The following is a 23,091-nucleotide window of genomic DNA, read 5'->3' on the forward strand; positions in this document are numbered from 1 at the left end:
TTAATAAAATTAACATATTTATCAAAAAAAGGAGCCAGAAAGCAAACAACACATTTTTGATACGTGTACAAAATATGAAGCATACAACATCAAAACAATTATTAGATAATAATTTAATCAAGTGTCGTAATCTACGTAATATCTTTACAAATAGTTAAATAGCATGAGATAACAATGAAAACAACAAAATTATCAACTCGTACGGCGTTTTGATAACGCGTCATTCGCTCGAGTAACCAAGGAGGTGGTAATTGCAGAACTGCTAACTCAATCGTTGCCTCACCACAGACAACACATTCCATTTTCGTAATTACAAAAATGAGCGCGAAAGTGAACGACGATTTGCTGTCAGAAAGAAGAAAATGTGAATTTAATGTTGAAGAGTTAACAAATTATTTAGATGGAGGTGCCCAAGCTACGCAAAATAGAAGAAAAATGGGTAAGTTTGTTCTTTATAACGTAATTTGTTTGAGTAGCAGTATAAATTGACACAAACAAACCGAGACGTACTTGTTTTTTTTGGACCTGTAAATGAATGTCAACGTTATTCTCATCACTGTAGAGTCGATTTAAGAATGAGTAAGCTGTAGTTGAAGGTTATGAGAATTGGTTAAAAATAAAACGTCGTTGAAGAATAAACTTAAGGTCTAAACATATAGGATTGTTTTTTGAATTGGATGAAATCTTTTTGAATTAAGAAGGCACATCCAGTGCCATTAAAATGCTGCTAGATGGCATTGTCCTTAGTATAGTATAGTAGTTGTGTATTTACGCGATGCTATTTTGTTTTAGAACTAAAGTTTTAATTTTTATCAAGTTTACTTACAAAGTAGATCTATTCATATTTACATATTTTAATGTGTTATCTGTCTCAAATAATATACCTAAGCTAACTTTGTAATTCAACTTTTAACTTTAGGTACTTGGGGGCTTGAAGGCACCAAGCATTAATGACAGATTAAATCGCTATTTAGTAAATACTGATAAAGCATGTTATCTTTAAACTACCCACTAGAATAGTAGATTAGGAATGGCAAGTCAAGTCCAAAGTTTAAGTTCAAGGTTTACCTTATCGGTGATATTTATTTATTTTTTATTTAGCAAAGAGTTGCGTTTTGCGTGTTGCTATGTAGTATATGCTAGGCGTTTAAAGGTTTGGGGCGTAAATGTAAAATGTATGTACACGAATTTGAATATAGGGTGATTTAGTAAGTATAAGGAGTCACGAATTTTGAATTTGTTGTCAGGCAAAAGATACATTAGGATAGTATTAGGTAGAAAGATTTTAAGTGGACAGGACAGGCTGGTAATGACAAAGCTATATTTGTATTCCAGAGGATAAAGTGCTCAGCACAAAAGGTCTCTTTGACGAGGTACCAGAAGAATATCTCAGTCATAAGGAGAAGTACGAGAATGCCGTACGAAAAGCTGTGGTTTATTATAAAGCAATGAAGGAGGCTGAGGATCCTACACAGACGGAACAGGAGAGAGCCAAGTAAGTTGAAGGGATTCCTTGGGAGTTTTTTTGGGGCCGGGTGCCATTAAGAAGATTTAGGCTACCATGCAGGGGACCAAGCAAGGATGATCGACATTAGTAAATTATATTGATAATTTATATCAGTACCATCAACTGCCCAGCAAGGGGTCTCGTGTTGGATTTATGCGTCAGGCCAAGGTGGATCTTTCAATTTCTGAAATTCCCAGTAATAGCAAGGAATTAGGATTCATTCCTAGTTTCCGGTTTTAGGCTCTCTATAATTTCACCTAGAGTCCTTACTCTATCATGTTCCATCATAATGATCATAATTACTTATTCAAGGATGCTCCGGGCTTGGAGAAACACTTTTATCGAATGGTGACCAAAAAGCTAGGTTCAAAATTAGTTTAGGTGACGGTTAGCAAAGAGAAGAATGATAGCAGAAAAAGGAACACTGATAATGGCGTTTTCTTCTCTTCCAGCGCTACTTACCGCAGCCTGTTACACACAGCTGTATTCAAGGACAACTCTCCGTTCAGCCTGCATCTTGCCATGTTCATACCAGCGATACTGGGACAGGCTGATGAAGAGCAGAGAAAATACTGGATGAAGAGAGCCAGTAAGATGGAGATTATCGGTACTTATGCACAGGTCTGTTTCTTTTTACACTATACATAGATTGCCTAAATAATGTTGATAGTTTCTCTCCTAACGTTGTTCGGAGGAGATTATTTATTGCATATTTGTAGCTTATTTTTTCGGATTATCGGATTAGTTCTTTCATTTTAGTATTCACTAGCAAAAACGGCGAACACCGTTCCGCCACCAATTATTTTCCGTGTTTTCCAACGTTCTGGAGTTATAGCGTCAGGAAGGAAAACCCGACTTACTTTTATACAATAGATTATGCCATGGATTTCTGTCAATAGAATATAACTATTTGCAGACGGAGCTAGGCCATGGGACTTTCATTCGCGGTCTAGAAACGACCGCTACGTATGACCCCAAAACTGAAGAGTTTATCCTACACAGTCCTACACTGACTTCTTACAAATGGTGGCCGGGAAGCTGTAAGTAATATTGTTTTAGATACTTTTATATTTGATTTAGATCCAATTTGTAATTCTACATCCATTTTCACAATAAGTGTTTAAATCTTCTTTCTCCAGTGGCACACACAGCAAATTACTGCGTGGTAATGGCTCATTTGTACATCAATGGTAAGAGCTGCGGTGTTCAGCCGTTCATAGTACAGCTGCGAGACGAAGAGACCCACCAGCCTCTCCCAGGCATCAAACTTGGAGAGATCGGAGCTAAACTTGGTTTCAATACAGTCAACAATGGATTCCTGGGTTTTGATCAGCATAGGATCCCTAGGAATAGAATGTTGATGAAGAACGCACAGGTTTTGAAGGTAATATGATTCTTCTATTCTAATATACGTATAAGGCGATTTTTCTTCTACTGTCTTCTGTATTTGCCTCTCTTCTCCCAGGATGGCACATTCAAGAGATCTCCAAACAGCAAGCTGACTTACGGGACCATGGTATACGTAAGAGTGGTGATCGTCAATGGCATGGCCAACCAGCTGGCAAGGGCTGTCACCATCGCTGTCAGATACTCTGCTGTACGGAGACAGTCGGAGCTGAAGCCGGAGTAAGTTATCATTATATTGTGATGCTGATAGGGAACTTCTTATATTGTGTTCTAAGGCTTCGAAACTCTCTAAAATATTGATGACCTAATTGCGGTCTTCAAGCAGCCTAAGTGCGAAGATTATAGCAAACGTCTTCTTAAGAGACATTATTTTTAGTTCAGAAGTTGACGTAAATCGAAAATGATGAAGCATATTATCATTGGACACAATCCTGATCCCGTGAATTTACACTGAGAATTTAGAGAATCGAAAAGGGGTCAGTGCGACCCAGATACTGTACCAAGAGCAATGGTTTGTAAGTAAAAACGTAAAAGGGACCACAGAACTTCATACTATAGACTCTTATTCTCAGTGCTGGTGAGCCTCAGATCCTGGACTACGTGACGCAGCAACACAAGCTGTTCATCGGCATAGCTTCGAGCCACGCGTTCAGTCTCACTGCCAAGTGGCTCACCAGGATGTACCAGAAGGTTACCGCTGATCTCGAGAAGGGGAACCTGGATGAATTACCTGAGGTGAGTCTAAGTATATACTTGATCATTTTAAATGTTTTGTAAATCTGTAAAACCTTGTTCCGTGAATCTCTATTATTATCTACAAAGTTTTAACTTTGATTGAGCAATTGTTTTTGCCATATGAATAGTTTATTTTTTCTATAGTTATACTCATATAGCCTACTTGGTAGCCCAGTAAAATAGTTATGAATAAAGGAGCTTCAAACTATTTTTTTAACGTAACGGTCTTACCTCGCAAACTCAGAGTCATAGCAATTGCTTTCGATGGACACAATGAAGTTACTAAGGAACTGGTTTAAGTAATCATTTAATGTCTCTGAGTTCGGCAGTTAGTATTTTAATACTTGCTTTGCTGACGTAATGTGACTGTAAGTATTAGCATTCAGTAAACATTTTTCCTTTTAGCTACACGCAATAGCATGCTGTCTCAAAGCAGTGACGACGACAGATACTTCAGTTCTGGTGGAGCGAAGTCGTATGTCTTGTGGTGGGCACGGGTACATGTTGTCCTCCAACCTGCCGCAAATATACGGGCTGGTCACCGCCGCCTGTACTTACGAGGGGGAGAACACCGTGCTTATGCTGCAGACTGCCAGGTAATGTAGGATTGGTACTGCGACTGCGACCAAAGGACAACCAGCTGCATTACTTTAATTTTAAGTCACTAGCTTGTGATTCCTCTGCCAAGCATGAGGATTAATGTAAACCTTCTCTTAAGTGGAAGGTCTTTGTCCAGCACTATTTAAGTTGATGATGATGGTGATGAAATAGGACATACTAAAATTCAAAAACCGTTGCTGTAGGTCGCGAGTATAAAGTTTTCATTAAAATTAAAATGGATGATCACCTATGAGCGTCTAGTGTAGCTTGAAACTAGTCGAGTTCCTCCTCAAACAGTTACGCGATTAAGCCAATAACATAATAATTAATTTAGTATGTCTCACGAAAGTTATAATAAAATTAAATGGACGGTTCGTATAAAGACAATGATCAATGCTAAACGAATTTTTATAATATTGTAATTATTTTACAATTTACATGTCTAGATATAATCAGGCGATACATTAAACACGACCATTTTGTCAGACGATAATTTACGGCAGTTTAATAAACTCATCGATCGGTGAGCTCATCGGGACTTTAGCCAAATGTATCGATATCTAGATTATGCAAAACGAATGATATAATAAATTATTGAATAGATAATAATGACTCATCCGAAGCCTTTGAAGATTTTGTATAGGAAAGAGGTGGTCTTAAATAAAATGCGAATTATTGCCTGCTAGTTGTTACTCACAGTTTTACTTGTAGCCTCAGTTTTAAACGCAAATAGAACGCTAAGAAAAATTATAAAAGCAATTTTTTCCTGTCATAATCACGGGGATAAACCCCTAAGGTGTAGGCAGAGTATACTTTATGGCACGTAATGCCGCTATACAATGTACACCCACTTTTCACCACGTAATAGGGCCTATTGCCATATACTGGGCACAATTCCAGATTCCGTGCTACTACTGAGAAATTTTCGAACTACCGAAAAAAGTCCAGTAATACTTTTCCCGACCCGGGAATCGAACCCGAGTGCAAATGCCGAACAAGGGATGTTCGGCATTTGCACTTGCGACCACTCGACCAACGTTAAGTTTTATTTAACGTTTAATGTAGTCCTATTAGTTATATCTAAACTGTAAGTAACGGGATCACAATATTTATGTGGACTTTGATTAACTGTTGTTGTATTATAGTTTCAATCAAATTGGTTCTCCGTTTCATTTAGAGTACAAAAAATATAGGAAAGTTTATGCAGTTGCCTTTAATGTGTGAAGATGATAGACCAGGGGTTCCCAACCTTTTCCTGGTCATGGACCGCTTTTATATCATTCTTATTAGGTTAGGGACCACTATTGTTATTACTTTTTTCATTTGGTCCCTCACTCAGATTTTCTCATTCACTCATAAAATCTTGAAATCAAGGCTCCTCTCTTTTGTCTCCTTTGATATGTCAGTTTAATTTGATCTTTAATAGTTGTATTTATTGGACAGCAGTGTAGTCTTGTGTATTCTTTTTTATATCGCGGACCATTTTTTGTTTGGACTACGGTACTACATAGTTGAGAACCACTGTGATAGACTATATTTCTAAATGTTGAAATGTTGCATTTTTTTCTTTTATATCGAAATAATTTGACTGCTAATGTTTACTTACTCTCTCCTAAGTTTGACTTATTGGAGCTTCTAAGTCGAGCTTTTCATTACTTGTTCCTATATCAAACATAAATAGCCCGTGACAGTTCATTGCTGCATATGGGACTCCTGTCATTCCTTTTGTTTAGTGGTCGGGTTGAAAATCGTTCAGTTTTGTAAGCGGTAGCTGCTACTCATCTCTATTAAATTTGCAGTTACTCATTGGCTATTTAGCCGCAGAAAGAACAAGGACAAATGATCAATCCTATCCTATTTAATCCATTGTTCCAGATCTCTAGTCAAAGCCTGGGAGCAGGCTCAATCTGGCAAGCGTTTGAGTCCAACAATGTCCTATTTATCCGAGAAGGTTAATAGCAGACAGAAATGGGACAACTCCGTCGATGGGATTGTTAATGGGTTCCGACGAGTTGCTTACGGGTAAGGATTCATTTCTATAAATAAAATACGGTATATAGTAGGTTAAGGGTCTACCTGGGCAATTTTACATTTAAAAACTATTAAGTTCCCTAGTTTGATGGAGAAAAACTGAGTTCTCTCAACCATTCAAATACATAGATGTAGTAATTTAATAATGTATTATCCTTTTCGAAATCAATTAAGAAGCTATAGAAGCTACACGATAAAATGTCAAGAAGATTCTCAGTATACAGACTGATCGAGATTAAATACAAATGCAATAAATATAAGTGTCTAGTAACAAAATATTGTGTTGCTTACAGTAAAGTGGAATCAGCAGTGAAAAGCATTAGGAAATACGTTAGAAGAGGTTTGGGTCCTGAAGACGCGTGGAACATGTCTTCAGTGCAACTGGTTGCTGCTTCTGAGGTATGGAAACTTTTCTAGTTATATTCCTTTTAGTGGGTGCGATGGGAACTATACAACAGGCGGAATTATTACAATACATCTTTATTCCAATAGTACGTCCTCATTCCAAAATGGGTATTTATTCAACTCTTCAGACATGCAATAACAATTGTTTTGTCTATGCATCGCCCAAAGGTGTAACTGGAAGAGAATGCTCATGGCGTTCAGCCCATCTTATGAACATAATGTTTGTACATGAAGCCTTAGGTAAAATAAATAACTGACTTAGAAATGAAAAGGGATAGGAACAGGTAGAATACACTTCAGCAAATCGTAGGTAATTTATCTATACACATTTTGTCTTGTTAATTAAAGTACCTTGTCGTAAGCAGTTAGAGCTAGGGAACGATGAAATGCTGTCAAGATAACAAATGAATAATGTCATCCAAGTTGCAGGTCAAAAGTTAGCTGGTATAAATAATATTCTAGGAAATGATATTTATTCTTACAACAACTGAAATTGGATACCCAATTTATTTCCTACACAAACGGTAATATTTAATGAGCTGTTTATATTCTTGTCACTTTAAGTGTTAACATTTTATCGCCACTCAAATACCTACTAATAGATATTATGACTATCTTATAATTAGGTTTTTATAAGTTATTAGTGATTGCAAAAGTGCACACGGCCCGCCTGATGGTAAGTGGTTACCGTTAAAATAAATATTAACTAGTAACAAATATTTAAACTGGTATTTTGATACACACATGGCTATTTTCACCAACTCTCTTAAATTTTAAGGATCCACTTGTACTACCAAACAGTACAAGTGAAGGGCTAGTTTCCATACTCCCTTACGCTAACTAAACTTAATTAAGAGATACTGTATCTCTTAGTTAAGAGATGGTTTAGGGGGCGTTGGTAGAAAAGGCCATTAGAATATCAGAATAGTTAATAAAAATATCAAAATTCACTGTGTTATTAGTCATGTAAAGCTAAAAATAACTTTTTTTTTTACAAGGTGTCTAGTTTGTGACTAAATCGTTTTGCTTCGATATTAGTTTTAGCGTAAATAAATCGGATTATGTTAATTTAGAGACATTTACATTTTATTTAAACTGTAGATTTTATTTATAAGGGTATTGTTCGATTCGGTTATTTATTTTTTTTTTTTTTTTTTTACATTTAATGGGTCGACGTTTGGCCGCTATCTCACCTGATGGTAAGTGATGATACGGCCTACGGTGGAGCACGTCTGCCCATAAGCAACCTATTCACTCGGGCCTTGAAGACACCCAAGTTATACCCATCAGGAAACACAGACTCCGGCAAGGAGTTCCACTCCCTAGCAGTTCGCACAAGGAAGCTTGAAGCGAAGCGCTTCGTGCGAGTGGGTGGGATATCTACCATGAAGCGGTGACGCCTCGCCGATTGTCTTGTGGTTCGATGATGAAAAGGACCAGGGGGAATCAAGTTGTGCAATTCCCCCGCACACTCTCCGAAATGTATCCGGTAAAAAACGGAAAGGCTTGCGACCCTGCGCCTGTGTTCAAGGCTTTGAAGCCGGGCCTCCACAAGCGCATCGTCATTGATGAGCTTCTTGGCACGCCTTTCAATGTGTTCGAGCGCATCCAGCTGGTATTTGGCCGAGCCGTCCCAAAGGTGAGAACAGTACTCTATACATACATGACCGAACCTGCAATTGGTACAGGCTCAGCAGTTGTTTCGGTGTGAAGTACCGTCTCACCTTCGAGAGGATACCCAACTTCCTACCAGCCAGATGCGCCTTCGACTCTATATAAGAGCCGAAGTTAAGCGTTGGCGATAGAGTTACGCCCAGAAGCTCAAGACGATCCGCTACCGGAACGGACACATTTCGGAAAGTCGGAGCCAGCGGAAATTGACTCCGTTTGGCAGAGAATAGACACGCCTGGGTTTTGGTAGCGTTGAACTTGACCAAGTTGGCGTCACCCCAATCGGAAACCGCCTTCAAGGACGAGTTCAACCGTTCGACCATGGATTCTCTTAGAGACCGGATCTGTGTTCCGCTAGTCCGCGCATCGGACACATACCTTTCAACAACTGTGCTGTCATCTGCATACCCAAAGATACCGGGCTTAAGCAGGTCGTTGATGTGCAGCAAAAAGAGCGTTGCTGAAAGTACTGACCCCTGAGGGACTCCGGCGTTGATGCCAAATTGGTCAGACGAGCAGCCATCAATGACTACTCGAATTGACCGATCCCTCAGGAAGTCTGCAATCCATCTGCACAGATCAGCGGGAAGTCCATATGCAGGAAGCTTGCCGATAAGGCTGTCGTGCCAAACCCTGTCAAAGGCCTTCGATATATCGAGAGAGACCGCTATTGCCTCCCCGTGCTTCTCGATGGCCTCGCTCCAAATGTGGGTGGCATACGCAAGAAGGTCCCCAGTGGATCGGTTGCGGCGAAACCCATACTGCTGATCACTGAGGAGGTCTTTACCTTCAAGGTATGCCAGGAGCCTGTTGTTAAGTACACGTTCCATACTCTTGCAGAGTATGGACGTGACCGAGATTGGCCGGTAATTATTAGGGTCGGCACGACTACCTTTTTTGGGCACAGGCTGCACGTTGGCTAGCTTCCATGCAACCGGCACTTGACCAGTCTCCAAAGAAAGTCGAAACAGGCGTGTCAGGATTGGAGACAACTCAGGCGCACAGATTTTTAAAACCACGGCTGGGATTCCGTCGGGGCCACTGGCCTTGTTCACGTCAAGATTACGCAACGTCTTATATACCTCCTTCTGTAGTATGAGAATTTTTGACATATTCGTCTCGCAAACTCTATGGAGAGAAGGAGGCAAAGCGCCACCAGTATCAAGACGTGAAGATTCCGCAAATAGAGAAGCAAACAGGTTCGCTTTCTCTACCGCGGTGTGTGCCAGTGTCCCGTTAGGCCCCAGGAGAGGTGGGAGTGAAGGGCGGCAGAAGTTCGATTCAACCGCCTTGGCCAGGGACCAAAACGCTTTACTACCCGCTGGGTAAGAAGCCAGTTTGTTCCCTATTCGGCCAATGTGGTTGAACCGAGCCATCCGTAATGCCTTTTTGCATGACTTGGCAGCCCGGTTATAGGCTCTCTTCCTCTGAAGAATGTCGTCAGCCCTACGACGCCTGGCATCCGCCCATGCCAAGTATGCCGCATGCTTTCGCGCTTCAGCACGTCTGCAGTCGGCATCGAACCATGGACGAGTCCCACCGAAAGATGTCGCATCCGAGAATGGAATGTAGTATTCCATGCCCTGACGCAACACCCCCGTTATGGCATCCGCACAAGCTGACGGGTCCTCAGTAGAGAAGCAGACAGGCCGCCAAGGATAGGATGCAAAAAAAGATCGCATCCCATCCCAATCTGCTGACTTGTACCGCCACATCCGCCGAGATCCTCTGGGACAAGGATCCGGTGGGGAGTACGTGGATACGGATTTCACCAGACAGTGGTCAGAGCTACCCAAGGGTGAAGAAACTGACACCGAGTAGCTGTCTGGATCAGTTGTCAGCAGAAGGTCTAAGCAGTTGGCAGTGTGCGAGTCGACATCGGGCACCCTTGTGGCCTCCTGGACCAGCTGGGTCAGGCCAAGCGTTAGCGCAAGCTTACGCATTTCCCTCCCAGCATGGTCAGTGCACTGGTATGGGAACAGCCACTCCTGGTGATGGGCGTTAAAGTCCCCCAGTAACACCAACTGGGCCGAAGGGTACCTCTGCCGAGCCGCATCCGCCGTCTCCACAAGGTGTTGAGCTAATCTGGTCGTCTCCAAATCTCCGCTGTGCGACCGGTAGACACAGGCATAGAGAATTTTCTCCATCCCTGTGTCCACCAGTATCCACAAGGTTGAAAAACTGGGGTCTTCAAAGTTACGGAGACGCCGGTAACAGATGCCGTCTTGGACGTATAGGCATACGCCTGCGCGGGGAACGAAATTGTGCTCCAGGGAAAAGCCTGGGTAGTTCAGGTATGATACGTCCGACGGACATCTGATCTGGGTCTCCGAGAGAAACAAGAGCGTGGGGTTCTCGGTCTCTAGGTGGTGATGGACCGCATTGATATTTGAGTGCAAGCCTCGAATATTTGAGAGGTGCACTTTGAGGGAGAGGGAGTGCAGCCGCTGTTGAACCCTTTTCTTTGCTCTTGTTTTCATTTTATGAGTATGAGGTTGCTGAGAGGATGGCAGTGAAATGTTCCTCCACACAGGCGACCCCAGACGCGCGCCGCAGTTAGCTACATCATTGGGAGGCCAGCCTGGAGACTGCGGGGACGCCCGAGCCCCCATGGATATTATCGTTATAAAATGTTTGTCTTGCATTGTTCTGTACAGTTGAAAATCATTCTCTAAGTAGGAACAAAAAATTCACAATAATCTTTGGGGTCTAACGTCAATTAAGCATATTATTGTTAATTTGATTTAGTATAGTTCCTGTTTTAGGTTGTTGCCTTGTTCCCCAGACCAGATGTATAACAAGAAAACGTGTCGAAAAATCAAGTACTAAATGAATAAATGTTATTTTGACAAACCAAACAGTTTCTAGAAAAAAATATGATAGAAAGAAACCACTTTAAGGATATTATATGGTGTTCGTATATTTTTTATCGATTAATTATTTAAATATTATAAACGGCTTCCTTATAATTTGATAAATAGCGCTCATTATAAATTATACGGGGCTTAGAGGATATATCGACACTATTCATCTTACTAATTATGGATATTAGTATATAATATAATTCTATTAACTTGGTCTATAATCTGCTATGTACATTAATAAAAAAATGTCTGTGGGTAGTCCGTTTGAAGAGTTATCAAGCACAATTTCTGTTTCATATTAATTTGATAATACCGTTTGATCATTGTCGTAACTTTGTGTACTTTGTAATAATTTGTATTTTTTTAAGCTCATTGTGAGTGAACCACGTTCTTTATGAGTAAATAAATAATCTTTAACCTTATATGATTTGCGTTCCGCCTTCTGCTCTGAGCAACTCTTTGTTTTGTTAATCCACATATTGTTGTATGTTTGTAAATATACCCATGGTACATGAGAAAATCCTAGTGTTTTAAAAAAAATACTTAGTCCTTTGCTTACCTAATTCGGGCTGAAATCGTGTTTATGTACCACCGCATAATGATAATTAATGTGGTGTGTAATAGATTATCTGCGCATATATTTACGAAAAGTGCACTGCCCTGTATGTCTATATACATGTAGTTATATACATCATATCATAAATTACTAATTTAGTATGGTATTGGAAAATTACTAAAAGAAAGTCAACAACCTAAAACAGGAAGCATACTAAATCAATTTAACTAATTAACACTAATAATATTTGACAATATAGCAATAAAACTGTTTAATATTATGATAATTATCACAACGATAATATTTTTGTGTTATTTACTAATGGACACTGTGACTTAACAGGCTGTCTCCTCCATTTTATGTGCCTAACGGTTCTTCAATTAAAAATATAGTTTAAAAAAGTTGGCAGTGTTGCTACTTCAATTAAATTGTCTTCATCAATCATTGTATTTGCAGTTGAAACTATAAATGTCTTTATATAAGCATTTGTTAGATTTATAATTAACATTTTTTCACTAAATTACGACGGGGGCGTGTTTAAATTATGGTCGTCTGGTTGTCATAAATATTTTCATTTTTTTTGCATAGAAATTAAATAAGGAGTCGAAATTTTGCAGCTGAGATTTTTTTTGCTAGTTTTGAACTAAAAAATTAAAGAAATATAAAGAAACGTGGTTTTGTCAATTCGATTTACCTATTGCACAAAATCTTCATAATATCTATTGCATGAAATTTCAGTTGCTATTTTCAGCTCAGAATGTAAAAAATAAATTGTTAATTAATTTTGAACTTTATTATGATTATCCTTAGGCCCATTGCCGAGCTTTCCTCCTGTCTACTTACAAGTCAGAAGTGGACAGAACAGCAGGCTCCTTGTCACAGCCATTGAAGAAGGTGCTGAACTACTTGGTGGAATTGTATGCCATCTACTGGGCTTTGGAGAAAGTCGGAGATCTATTGCTGGTGAGTTTAATAGGTGTCTGTACAAAAATAATCACATTTGATATTATTATAACCCGTTACACAAACATTCCCTGATACAAAAAGGTCTCCCGTTGTCTATTTTATGAGCTACAGTCGACATTACTTATTACGAAATTAATTATCTTTGAATTTGACACTGGCAGTATAGTCGACAACACCGTATAGGAGACTCAGTTGCCATTTAAGAAAAAAAATATATATAGGTACTTATCTTTAAAATTATATCGGGGATGAATATAATGTTCATTAAAGATTATTTGCGTTTCGGGTATTAAAGAAATCCTACAATTGCTAGATAATAAAGAAATATATTCCCAAAAATAAGCTAGTACGGTACTAGAAATTAGATATTTCTATGTCAGTCTAAGTGCTGTTTAAAGTTGGAAGAGTTCGATTATATTGGATAAAAGGCCTTCAAGCATTTTTTCATTGTTTTAGGCTCTTGGTAGATTTGTGTGACATAAAAATACCGTAGTAAACTACTTTCACATAAATGGCAATTCAGAACAAACAATGAAATAGGTAGCTCTCTACAACTACATGGTTTTAAAATCCTTATCTTCAATCTATACCCTACTGATCCCATTTATCTATCTCAACATCTACACTTTGGCACAAATATCGTTCTAGAATGTGCTAGCAATTATTCCGTACTGTTAGATAACGTAGATAAATCTAAAATAACAGGATCACCCGAAAATAATGGCGTCCCACAATAGCTTTGATTATCTGCACAGGTACAGTTAAATAATACGTTGTAAAAACTTACTGCACGCCGTGATAGAGAGCAAAAAAGGTACATATTTTTATTTTATGCGCGCGCCTGTCAGAACTTCAGCCATCTTGCAATTTTACTTTTTTTTATTTTTATTAGACATGACTTACCCACATGTTTAGATGTGCATCGCCCATTCATTTTCCTTGTAGGGATTTTTATCTTAGATATTTTGTGTGACGCCTTTTTTTAAGTACAAGATTTAAGGCTACATAAAAGCTTGTTTCCAGGAGTTGAGACACGTAATTTTTTTAGTGTTCCTTGTAAAAAAAGAAGGCGATGTAAGTACTTATGCTATAATAAAAATGACACATTACAGTTGTATGCAGTTTTAGTGGTAGTAAAGTTAGCCTTGGTACCGTTTGATGTTTACCCAAAAAAGGGTAAGGTGACGTCATAATAGTCTTGTTTGACATGTCGGGGGGAATTTTGAAGTGTTCCTACATCGTCATAGTGACCGTTATGTTTTGTTCCATTGAACTTGTAACAATCAAAACAGTATTTATCAAGTACATTCGTAATTGGAGCGTGCTTTGTTTGTGTCTTGTTTTAAACAATGATTAGAAATAGACGTTGTTGTGATTTGATATGTCAGATTGGTAATATAAAAGAGATTTTATCTGATCTGATACAAGCTCCAAGCTCTGATAGCGGTTTCACTCAGGTTAAATGTGTTTTTCTACTAGACTTCATTCAGAACGGGCTAAGTTTATGTGTAAAGAATAAGAAGCAATCATTTTTAATCCACAGGACTAAAAGAAAAATACAAAAAGAGTAATGTTTAGAATTAATAAAAAGCAAAACTCATTATCGAAGTAAGCAATAATGCTTAATTTAAGCTTAGGATAATAAATAGAATGGTTGAATGATCCCATGAATCTAAATGCAGCACTGACAAAAAACGTCTAGATCAATTTTTATACATTTCTAATAAGATAATATCTAGCCAATGATGATTATAATGACTGAGATTGGCAGGTGAATTAACGCGAATGATGCACTCTAATTTGTATGCATCAGGATATTTATGTTCATGATTTATAGGGTTCCGTATTCATTTATTATGTTGATCTGTGATGTGATATTAAGCTGAAAAGTTTGTTTATTTGTTTATTTGAACGCACTAATCTCCGGAATTACTGATCCGTTTTGAAAAATTCTTTTTGGACACAAATATCCGGCAGGATAGTGTATTTATTGACGGTAGGCTATAAAACATCACGCTTTGACCAATACGAGCCGATCAGAATGATTCAAACCTCGCAGAAGCAGCTAGTTACTTACCACCTTAGTTTTATGTAAATCAGCTAGAAATCTCTCTCTGAAATTTATTGTAATTTCGTTCAAAGAATTTGATACAATTTGTTAATTTTTGATCTCTATATTTTAGAACTACGACGGTTTCAGAAACAGGTGTCTTCATTATAATCTAGATTATATTTTTGAGACTAGTTCTTATAAATTATATGCTCGGTATAATTTATAGATATTGGACAACATAAAACACTTTTGAAAATTAAAAATGGCGTAAATTTTATTTATGTTAGAGCTAAGATTTCTTTACAGATAATTATGTAGATGTATATATTTAGAAATTATTTATGTATAGATACAGTGTATGACGTTTAATCTCATTGTGTTGACGAGTTTATCTATCAACCGTGTGCTTTTTTTGTAATTACACAATATTATACACTTTAATCTCGACCGGAGTGATACCACGGCCTCACAGAACATCGACGTGAAACAATTTTTGCGTTGTGTTTCGTTGTTTGAGTGCGGTTACCCGAGGCCAAATAAGGGAAGGAAGGACCATCCTGCCTTCCCCTTCTTCCCAATCTCTCTAAATCCCGATTCCTTACCAACCCTTAAATTCCTAACCCCCAAAAGGCCAAAAGGCAACGCACTTGTAACGCCTTTGGTGTTTTGGGTGTTCATGGGCGGCTGCAATAGATTACCATCAGGTGATAAGTCTTCTTGTGTACCGGCTTATACCATAAAAAATAAATAAAATCTCTTTATTCACATCCGCAATTCGGACATAATTTGGCCCTTCCCAAATCTCAAAGAGGAAATCCTATTCAAAGACAAAATGGTCGTTTAAATAAAAAAACAAAACATTGAACTAGTTTCGAACTATAAATCAAAGTTTGACCGACCTTGGCAGTGAACTGAGATACCTCTAGTCGATTGTACGGCTGTTACGTCAACTGTCCAATGATCAATGTCAAAAGCAAAACATTTATTTCAATTAGATCTTTGTAAGTCAATGATCTAAACTAATTATGTAACTTTTGATCATTAATAGTTAAATTTATGACATGTTATAAAACATTCGAATTATTTATCGATATTTTTCCCCAGTTTCTTTTTGCTTCTAACTTATTCGAAATCGATTTGTCAAGCCTTTGTGTATGACTTTTAATAATCCGATCTGATTCGATGTTAATAAAAACGATTAAATCAAAATGAAAGTTGTAAATTATTTAAATTTAAATTAAATTATGTGAGAAATCGATTTTTATTGTAATAAATATACAGATTCTCCAGTCGTAAATAAGAATATAATTTAATATGCGATACCTACAAATATTATTGAACATTTTTGCTCATAAAAATATTTTTGACATGCGAAATGTCATCCGATAAATTAAAAATAACAATAATTTTAGACTCATATTTATAGTGCCGTGAACCAGTTAATGACGAATTGGTGTCCATTCGATCTTGAATTTTGTGTCCAAAAATCAAATGGTCTAAGATAACTGTACTCAGCACGGCACGGCACGTAATGCCACTATACAATGTACACCATTTATGTTATAAGTCCCATGTAATAGGGGGTGAGCTTATTGCCATATACTGGGCATAATTCCAGACTCCGTGCTACTACTGAGAAATTTAATAAGATTTTTTCAATAAACTGAAAAAAGCCCAGCAATATTTTATCGCAACCGGGAATCATACCTGGGACCTCTTGCCCGGCAGTCGCACTTGCGACCACTTAACCAATGAGGCAGTCTATCTTGACTTATAATTACATAATGTACTTAGTCACCTAAGTCATATAATAAATATAATTACCAATCAAATAAAACATAATCACGAACTTAATAAAACACTCTAAAGAGCCGACAAATTATGTCCCAACAAAAAATCTCCGTTGGATTTCCATGTGTTAAATTTTAATAAGCACTTAAACATTCATAAAAGTCAATTTAATTCTATATAGTGACGGAGATGTGTATTTTTTGTAGATGACAGTAAATGGCATGGGTATCTATCAACAATAGTGACCGCAGACTATAATTGCCATCCTATTATGGGTTTGTACATACATGTTATGTTATGTGGAGATGCCTGTGGATTTTTAAAATGAAATATGAATTAGAGTATTGTTTTTATGGACTTTTAGCTCGATATTATTATCGTGCTAGTAAGTTGGCAGAAAGCGGGTTGGTGGCCAAACACAGACTTATACATAAAAGCTAATAAAAAAGTAAAGCATACGTTTGTTGGAGTAATGTTGGTAGCAAGTTTAAATCTCGAAAATGATTCCTAAGCTTCAGTTTATAAAACAGAATCTCCTTCAGTATGAAATAGTAGCCTTAATTCGATTGTTACCTTAGTCTTTTTAAATGTTTATTACAATGAAATATCAGTTTGAAAAAACATCCAAAGTTACATTAATCCTTATATGATAAAAAATATAACTACAAAACAACAGTAAAATATGCTAACTGAAACAAACAACCATACCAAACATTTTCTCCATAGAAATAACCTTTAAACATAAGGTCTTGGATACAGTTACTCAATACGAGGTCAACACACGGACTAGCAACAAAAACGCATGGATCATCTGGTCGATATGTCAATACATTGATATCAATCATGGTGTAGTAGCCAATAGACCAGTTTGGACTTGACTTTCCAAGCAAAAAGTGATAGGAGAAAGTAATTGTATTTGTATCAGTTGTTTGGTGACAAAGTTGGGTAAAAAATTGTCTGATGCTAGTATTGGGGTCTTGTTTGTGTCTATTTTTTGTTTTGGGGTTGCCTTCTTGAGTCATTTGTAAATGTATGTTGTATGCTGTTAATTGTATTTTTGGTATTAAACTTGATTTCCCGCCCGGCAAACTTTGTACCGCTTCAAATATTTTTTCTCGCCTTTTAAACCTTTCCTGGACTTCCACAAATAATTCAATACCAAAATTAGCCAAATCGGATTATCCGTTATAAATGATAAATGATATTTATTTCTGTAAATAGGTTATAAAATAACACTTTTACATGTCAAGTTTAAGCGAGACTAACGAACAGAAATTCATTTTTAGATATAAGAGAAGATGAATAATGAATTGGTTATTAAAAATAGTAACGAAGAAATACTCCAAATACTAACTCTACTAAAGTATACGACTAATAATTATTGTAAAGGATAACTTAGGTATTAAGACTACATAAGACTATTTCTAGTATAAACATTCGTTTGCAGAACAACTCTATTACCAATCTTTCAAACATCATCCTATTTACAACACATGCATTGATTTGCACACAAAAAATGTACAAGTAACATGTTGACATGACCGTTCAGTTGTCAGTACAAAAGCGAACCGTTAACAATGACGTCAAGTTCTGACTTGACCCTGACCTTACGTCAGGATCACGTCACATTAGAATATTTATTGGGTCAGCAGTCGAGGTCAAAAGTTCGTGGTGTTATAAAAACTTTTTGTTAAGCTATAAAAAGATCAGCTACTTTTTTTGTTATGCTAAGAATAACGTTGTTTACTTTTCGGATCGGTTTTTAATTAAGTTAAAAAGTTTTGAATAGGAAAGCTGAATAAACTTAAATCACGGTTACGTAAAGATATTAATGGAGAAAAGCTCTACTAGTTTCGGGTCACAGAGGGACTCTTCTTCATGAGTAGCGTGACCATGACATTACATATACGAGAGTAAACCATTTTTTTTAGTTAATGTAGTATGTCTCACGGTAGTTATTATAGAAATAAGTGTTGAATAGCTGACATAGTCATAAATAAATAAGAGAACGCTCAATACGTAGTGCTAAGATTGCTCATCAGAATAGTGACATATTTTATTTCAGCTTTATCCCTTAATTTTTACAATGCATCTATAATAAATATAAATCAAATTGTAAATTCATTGTTACGGTAAAATTATGTATGATGATGAGAACATGAAAAAGTAGATGTGCATCATATATCCATAGTGTCCGAACTAATTTTTCAGTGACTAAAATATTTAAGTATAACTTAAAAATAGTTAAAAAAAATAAAATCTAACCTTTAGGTTAAAAAATAATCCGCATTGGTCTCGTCATCGTCGTCGTAATTTGTTAATACGGTTTAATGTAATTTATAATTGTTATAACATATAATTAACATTAGCAATTATGTTTTTCAGTTGCCGAAATAATATTCATTTTTTGCGCTATACAGCATAGGTGACCCCAAAATTCATTTCTTTGATGTATATGTATTTTGATCTTTCCAGTATACCTCAATATCCAAAACTGATATCCACCAACTGCAGGAGACGTATGAAGAACTCCTCGGGAAGATCAGACCCAACGCTGTGGGACTGGTGGACGCCTTCGACTTCAGAGATCAGGTAATAAAAAACTTGGTATTTTTATCAACAATAATATGGATTGATCCTCATGGATCATGTTTGAGTTCACTGTAGTTCATACTACAGTGAACTCAAACATTTGGTTTATTATCGCTACAGTGCAAGTGTATTATTCTATGTATATGTTAACTTTTTAAATGTTCCTACAGATTCTAAACTCAACTCTGGGTGCGTACGACGGTCGCGTGTACGAGCGACTGATGGAGGAAGCGCTGAAGAGTCCTCTGAACGCGGAGCCAGTCAACCAGAGCTTCCACAAGTACCTCAAGCCGTTCATGCAGGGGAAACTGTGATAGTTTATACCTGAGATTATACACTTTTAAAGTCTTAGGGTTTATTGGAATTATGTTGAGAATCAAACTATTGTAATTGGTATAATGAAAATATTGGCACATTGGCGCGGTTGTAATAATTATTGTAAATAAAATCAATGTTTAACTTCAATCTTTCATTTATTAATAGTAGACATAATTCTAGTAAATGCATTCGATCATTTGTACCGCAACATCAATAAAATAAATAATACAACTTATAAATAAATGCGTTGTCACGCTTCGCAAATACATCAAGACAAGTTGTGTCTGGAATCATGTCCAGTAGTCGTCGTGATGTGGTTGCTTGTTTAGTGCACGAGAACGGAACTGGTTGTTCAGGCAGCATGAGCGTTGGCGTGCGCGGAGCCGGAGCCGGACGAGGTCGCCTGGGAGTTGGTCACTCTGAAGGAGGTGTTCACTCCCTGGGTCCTGGCGGAGGAGGCGGCGTTACCGAAGCCGTGCGAGTGCGCGTCAGCAGAGAGCCTGGAGCCGCCGTAGTACTGGCCGGACCTGGCGTTGTTGTATCCGTTCACGTTGGCGTTGGCCTTGGCGGAGCCAGCGCCGTGCGAGTTGGCGGAGGACTGGGCGATGCCGTGGCCAGCGGCCTGGCTGTCAGCGACAGACTTGGCGGAGCCGTAGCCATTGACGTCAGCGTTCGCGTTGGCAGCTCCGTAGCCGAGTGTGTGCGCGGCAGACTTGGCGGCGCCGTAACCAGCGTTGGTGTTGGCCTGAGCTTGCGCGGAGGCAGGAGAGTCGTACAGAGTACCGAAGCGCCAAGAGATGGTCCTGCCTTGATGGCCGACCCTAGCTGATGAGGCAGCGGAGCCGGAGCCAATCACGTTCGCGTTGGAGGAGGCGACACCCTGAGCGGGCGCGTAAGGAGTGTAGAAGATCGGAGACTTGGCGTCGATGACAGACGGTGCAGGTGCGGAGATGACAGCGGGGGCCACAGGGTATACTACACCGACTACACCATTGCTGTTGTTCTGAGCGGAACTTTCGGCGGATCCATCGCCCTGAGTCTTGGCTGAAGTGCTGGCGGAGCCAAAGCCAGAGTTGGCGTTGGAGTTAGCAGAGCCGAAGCCTTGGGTTTTAGCGTTGGACGAAGTCACTCCGTAGCTGCCGATTCCTCCTTGAGTGTTGGCAGAGGATTGCGCGATGCCGTTACCATTGGAGGTGGCGGTAGACTTGACAGATGCCTCAGCAGGGACGGCGAAGTTCTGTTCGTAGGTGATGACAGTGGCGGGCGCTGGCACGGGGTAGTACGCTCCGTTGTGTGCTTGGGCGACAGCCTTAGCTCCACCGTAGGGGCTCTCAGGGAAGGGCATGGCGTCATACGTCTGTGCCTGCGCGATTGCCTGTCCGGGGTAGAAGTACCCGTCACGTGCCAGCTGTGCGCCCCCTGAGGAGCTGCCGAATGCCTGCGCGGCGTCACCGTTGACGTTAGCTTGTGCGGTGCTCACTCCGCCGCCGAAGCTGGAAGCCTGGCCTATGGAGAAGGCGCGTCCATCACGGTACAATGCACCTGGAGGTAATGGAAAATCAGAATTAGTTTTATTTGCGTGGCTTTCAATATGATACGGATTAATTTTGAAATTGGTATTAAGAAATATTGTTTGTGATGAATGTAATTGATCTGCTTTACATTATTTTAAATCGTCTCACCGTTTATCAGGAGAGGGTTGGCGCGACACATCGCGACCAACGCCACGGCGACTACGAACTTGGCGGCCATGTCGACTGTACAAATATTCAGATCAGCACCGCGGAGCACACACGGCTGAGTGGATGCAGTGAGAGAATTTCTCCGCGCTTATATACTAAGAAACGCGTGCCACCACTCCTGCGCAGCTGAGCCATACCTCCGAACTTCACCTACAAACTGACACTCGTAAATTATGAGATGGCCGGCGATCATTGTGCCGCGCGGATATCGAACGCGAATTTATTAATTAACTCACATTTTATTAGGACATTGATGTTAGAGTTCGTGTTACCATGGTTAAACAGTGTTTGTTTGTAGTTACTGAGATATAGTTATTATTCCCTCCCTGCCTGCAATTTTTACAAATTATATATTATTATGTGCCTAGGTATAAGAAACACTTATATCGTACTGAAAATATCTAAATATACTCGTTCGAACTTTGTATGACTGATTTATAAGTTGAATTAAGCTACATATAGTCTAACTTGTAATAAATGTTAAATCTGTGAACTCTTTGTGTGATTCTATAGTTGTTGTTCTGTGTTTGGTAGTCATGTGTATATGAACTTGTATGATTGTAAACGCACCCACAACACAGGGGAAAATCCTAGCGTGAGGTAACGTTTTTGTAAACAAAAACAAAACAAACATTTCAGATTATAGTGTCTTATATTTTAAACAGTTTCTAGTGATTATTTCTACAGTCATTTATTAGCGTGTAAAAGTGTAAGTATCTAAGTGTTCTTAAGTTAAATAGTGTTTGCTAAAAAAGTTCACAACTACTTTTTGTGCATTAAAAAATTTGGGACAAAAAATGCGGTCTGGTCTCGTGTAAAGTAAGATGACTGGTGATATTTTATATGGATAGTAATTATTATAATACATTTACTTCTCTTATTTACGTGTGCCTGGTTTATTTACTTCTTGGTATCTATTGTGTTTTATTATATCTTATTATGTTAAGTTTTTATCGTACTTTTTGTCGTAACAGATTTCTTTTTTAATTAAAAGACTCCCTCAATGTAGTTTGCGTTTCGATTTACTTCTAACGTCATTATTGTGTTATATTATTAATTAAAATATTCGGTGATTTATATTACCTAACTGGGTATGTATTTATTGAACTGTAAGTTTTACTTTGTAATAACTAAACTACATCTCAAAAGGTTGACCCATTGCAAATTCATGCAATCGGTGCTCTTTAACATACACGAGTGTGGATGGTTATGTCATTGAATACAATTCGCATTATAATATAATATTTAATTATAATATACATAGTTTTATCCATCAATGGCAACACAAAATATTAGAATAGTACCTAATATATAACGTGTATTTTTTCGCATTTCGAAAATATTAGTACGGAGTCTGAAATTGTGCCCAGTATATACTGGGCTAGTCCTTATCATATGACAATAAGCACACATGCTGAAAAGTGGGTGTACGTTATACAGTAACATTGAATGCCGTAACTTGCACCACTATCTACCTCCTTCGGGAATAAAAGGCGTGACAATACAGAAGTTCCTACTAATAAATCATTTATTATCCCTCAAAAAGATACATTACTCGACAATTCAGTCACATAAGTAAACAACATTTTATAGAAAGAATCTTAATGAGAGCTGGAAGCAACAGTTTAACTGTGACATCTGTTATCATCCTAAGACATACTACTTAATTCAAAGGCGAAGTATTTGTTTTAATTCAGTCATTGACTGCCAATAGAAAACCGTTGAAGGCCAATCCTCCGCTAACATCGGTCACCGGTGACCCCCATGGCGTTTAAAGTGTTAAATAACATATTTTAAGTGTTAAATAAATTTTAGTTTCCTCTCGGCCCTCAAAGTACGCCAGCCAAATTGTG

General features: G+C 38.3%; 2 protein-coding genes across 2 annotated transcripts; one reads left to right on the forward strand and one right to left on the reverse strand.

Annotated features, from left to right (window-relative positions):
- Positions 1-195: 195 nt before the first annotated feature.
- LOC118270794 (probable peroxisomal acyl-coenzyme A oxidase 1) lies at positions 196-19,637 on the forward strand. Its single transcript, XM_050699167.1, has 13 exons — positions 196-439; positions 1,336-1,495; positions 1,960-2,128; positions 2,424-2,547; positions 2,647-2,891; positions 2,973-3,133; positions 3,487-3,649; positions 4,055-4,245; positions 6,125-6,271; positions 6,574-6,679; positions 12,587-12,739; positions 19,062-19,178; positions 19,349-19,637. Exons 1-13 carry the CDS (start codon positions 319-321, stop codon positions 19,490-19,492), a joined length of 2,001 nt encoding a protein of 666 aa, XP_050555124.1. The 5' UTR covers positions 196-318; the 3' UTR covers positions 19,493-19,637.
- Positions 19,633-21,339, reverse strand: LOC118270804 (fibroin heavy chain). The gene is made up of 2 exons (XM_035586586.2): positions 21,179-21,339; positions 19,633-21,038 (listed from the first exon to the last, which is right to left on the reverse strand). The coding sequence occupies exons 1-2, from the start codon at positions 21,246-21,248 to the stop codon at positions 19,849-19,851; spliced, it is 1,260 nt and encodes a 419-aa protein (XP_035442479.2). The 5' UTR covers positions 21,249-21,339; the 3' UTR covers positions 19,633-19,848.
- Between the last annotated feature and the right edge of the window lie 1,752 nt (positions 21,340-23,091).

Source organism: Spodoptera frugiperda, chromosome 15 (assembly GCF_023101765.2).
Source record: "Spodoptera frugiperda isolate SF20-4 chromosome 15, AGI-APGP_CSIRO_Sfru_2.0, whole genome shotgun sequence".
Lineage (NCBI taxonomy): Eukaryota > Metazoa > Arthropoda > Insecta > Lepidoptera > Noctuidae > Spodoptera > Spodoptera frugiperda.

Excerpts from the sequence above, each read along its gene's own strand:
- LOC118270804 (XM_035586586.2), bottom strand. The coding sequence starts at position 21,248 with ATGGCCGCCAAGTTCGTAGTCGCCGTGGCGTTGGTCGCGATGTGTCGC. Across the intron at positions 21,039-21,178 it reads CAACCCTCTCCTGATAAACG|GTGCATTGTACCGTGATGGA; the intron begins GTGAGACGATTT and ends CATTACCTCCAG.
- LOC118270794 (XM_050699167.1), top strand. The coding sequence starts at position 319 with ATGAGCGCGAAAGTGAACGACGATTTGCTGTCAGAAAGAAGAAAATGT. Across the intron at positions 2,129-2,423 it reads TTATCGGTACTTATGCACAG|ACGGAGCTAGGCCATGGGAC; the intron begins GTCTGTTTCTTT and ends AACTATTTGCAG. Across the intron at positions 2,548-2,646 it reads CAAATGGTGGCCGGGAAGCT|TGGCACACACAGCAAATTAC; the intron begins GTAAGTAATATT and ends TTCTTTCTCCAG.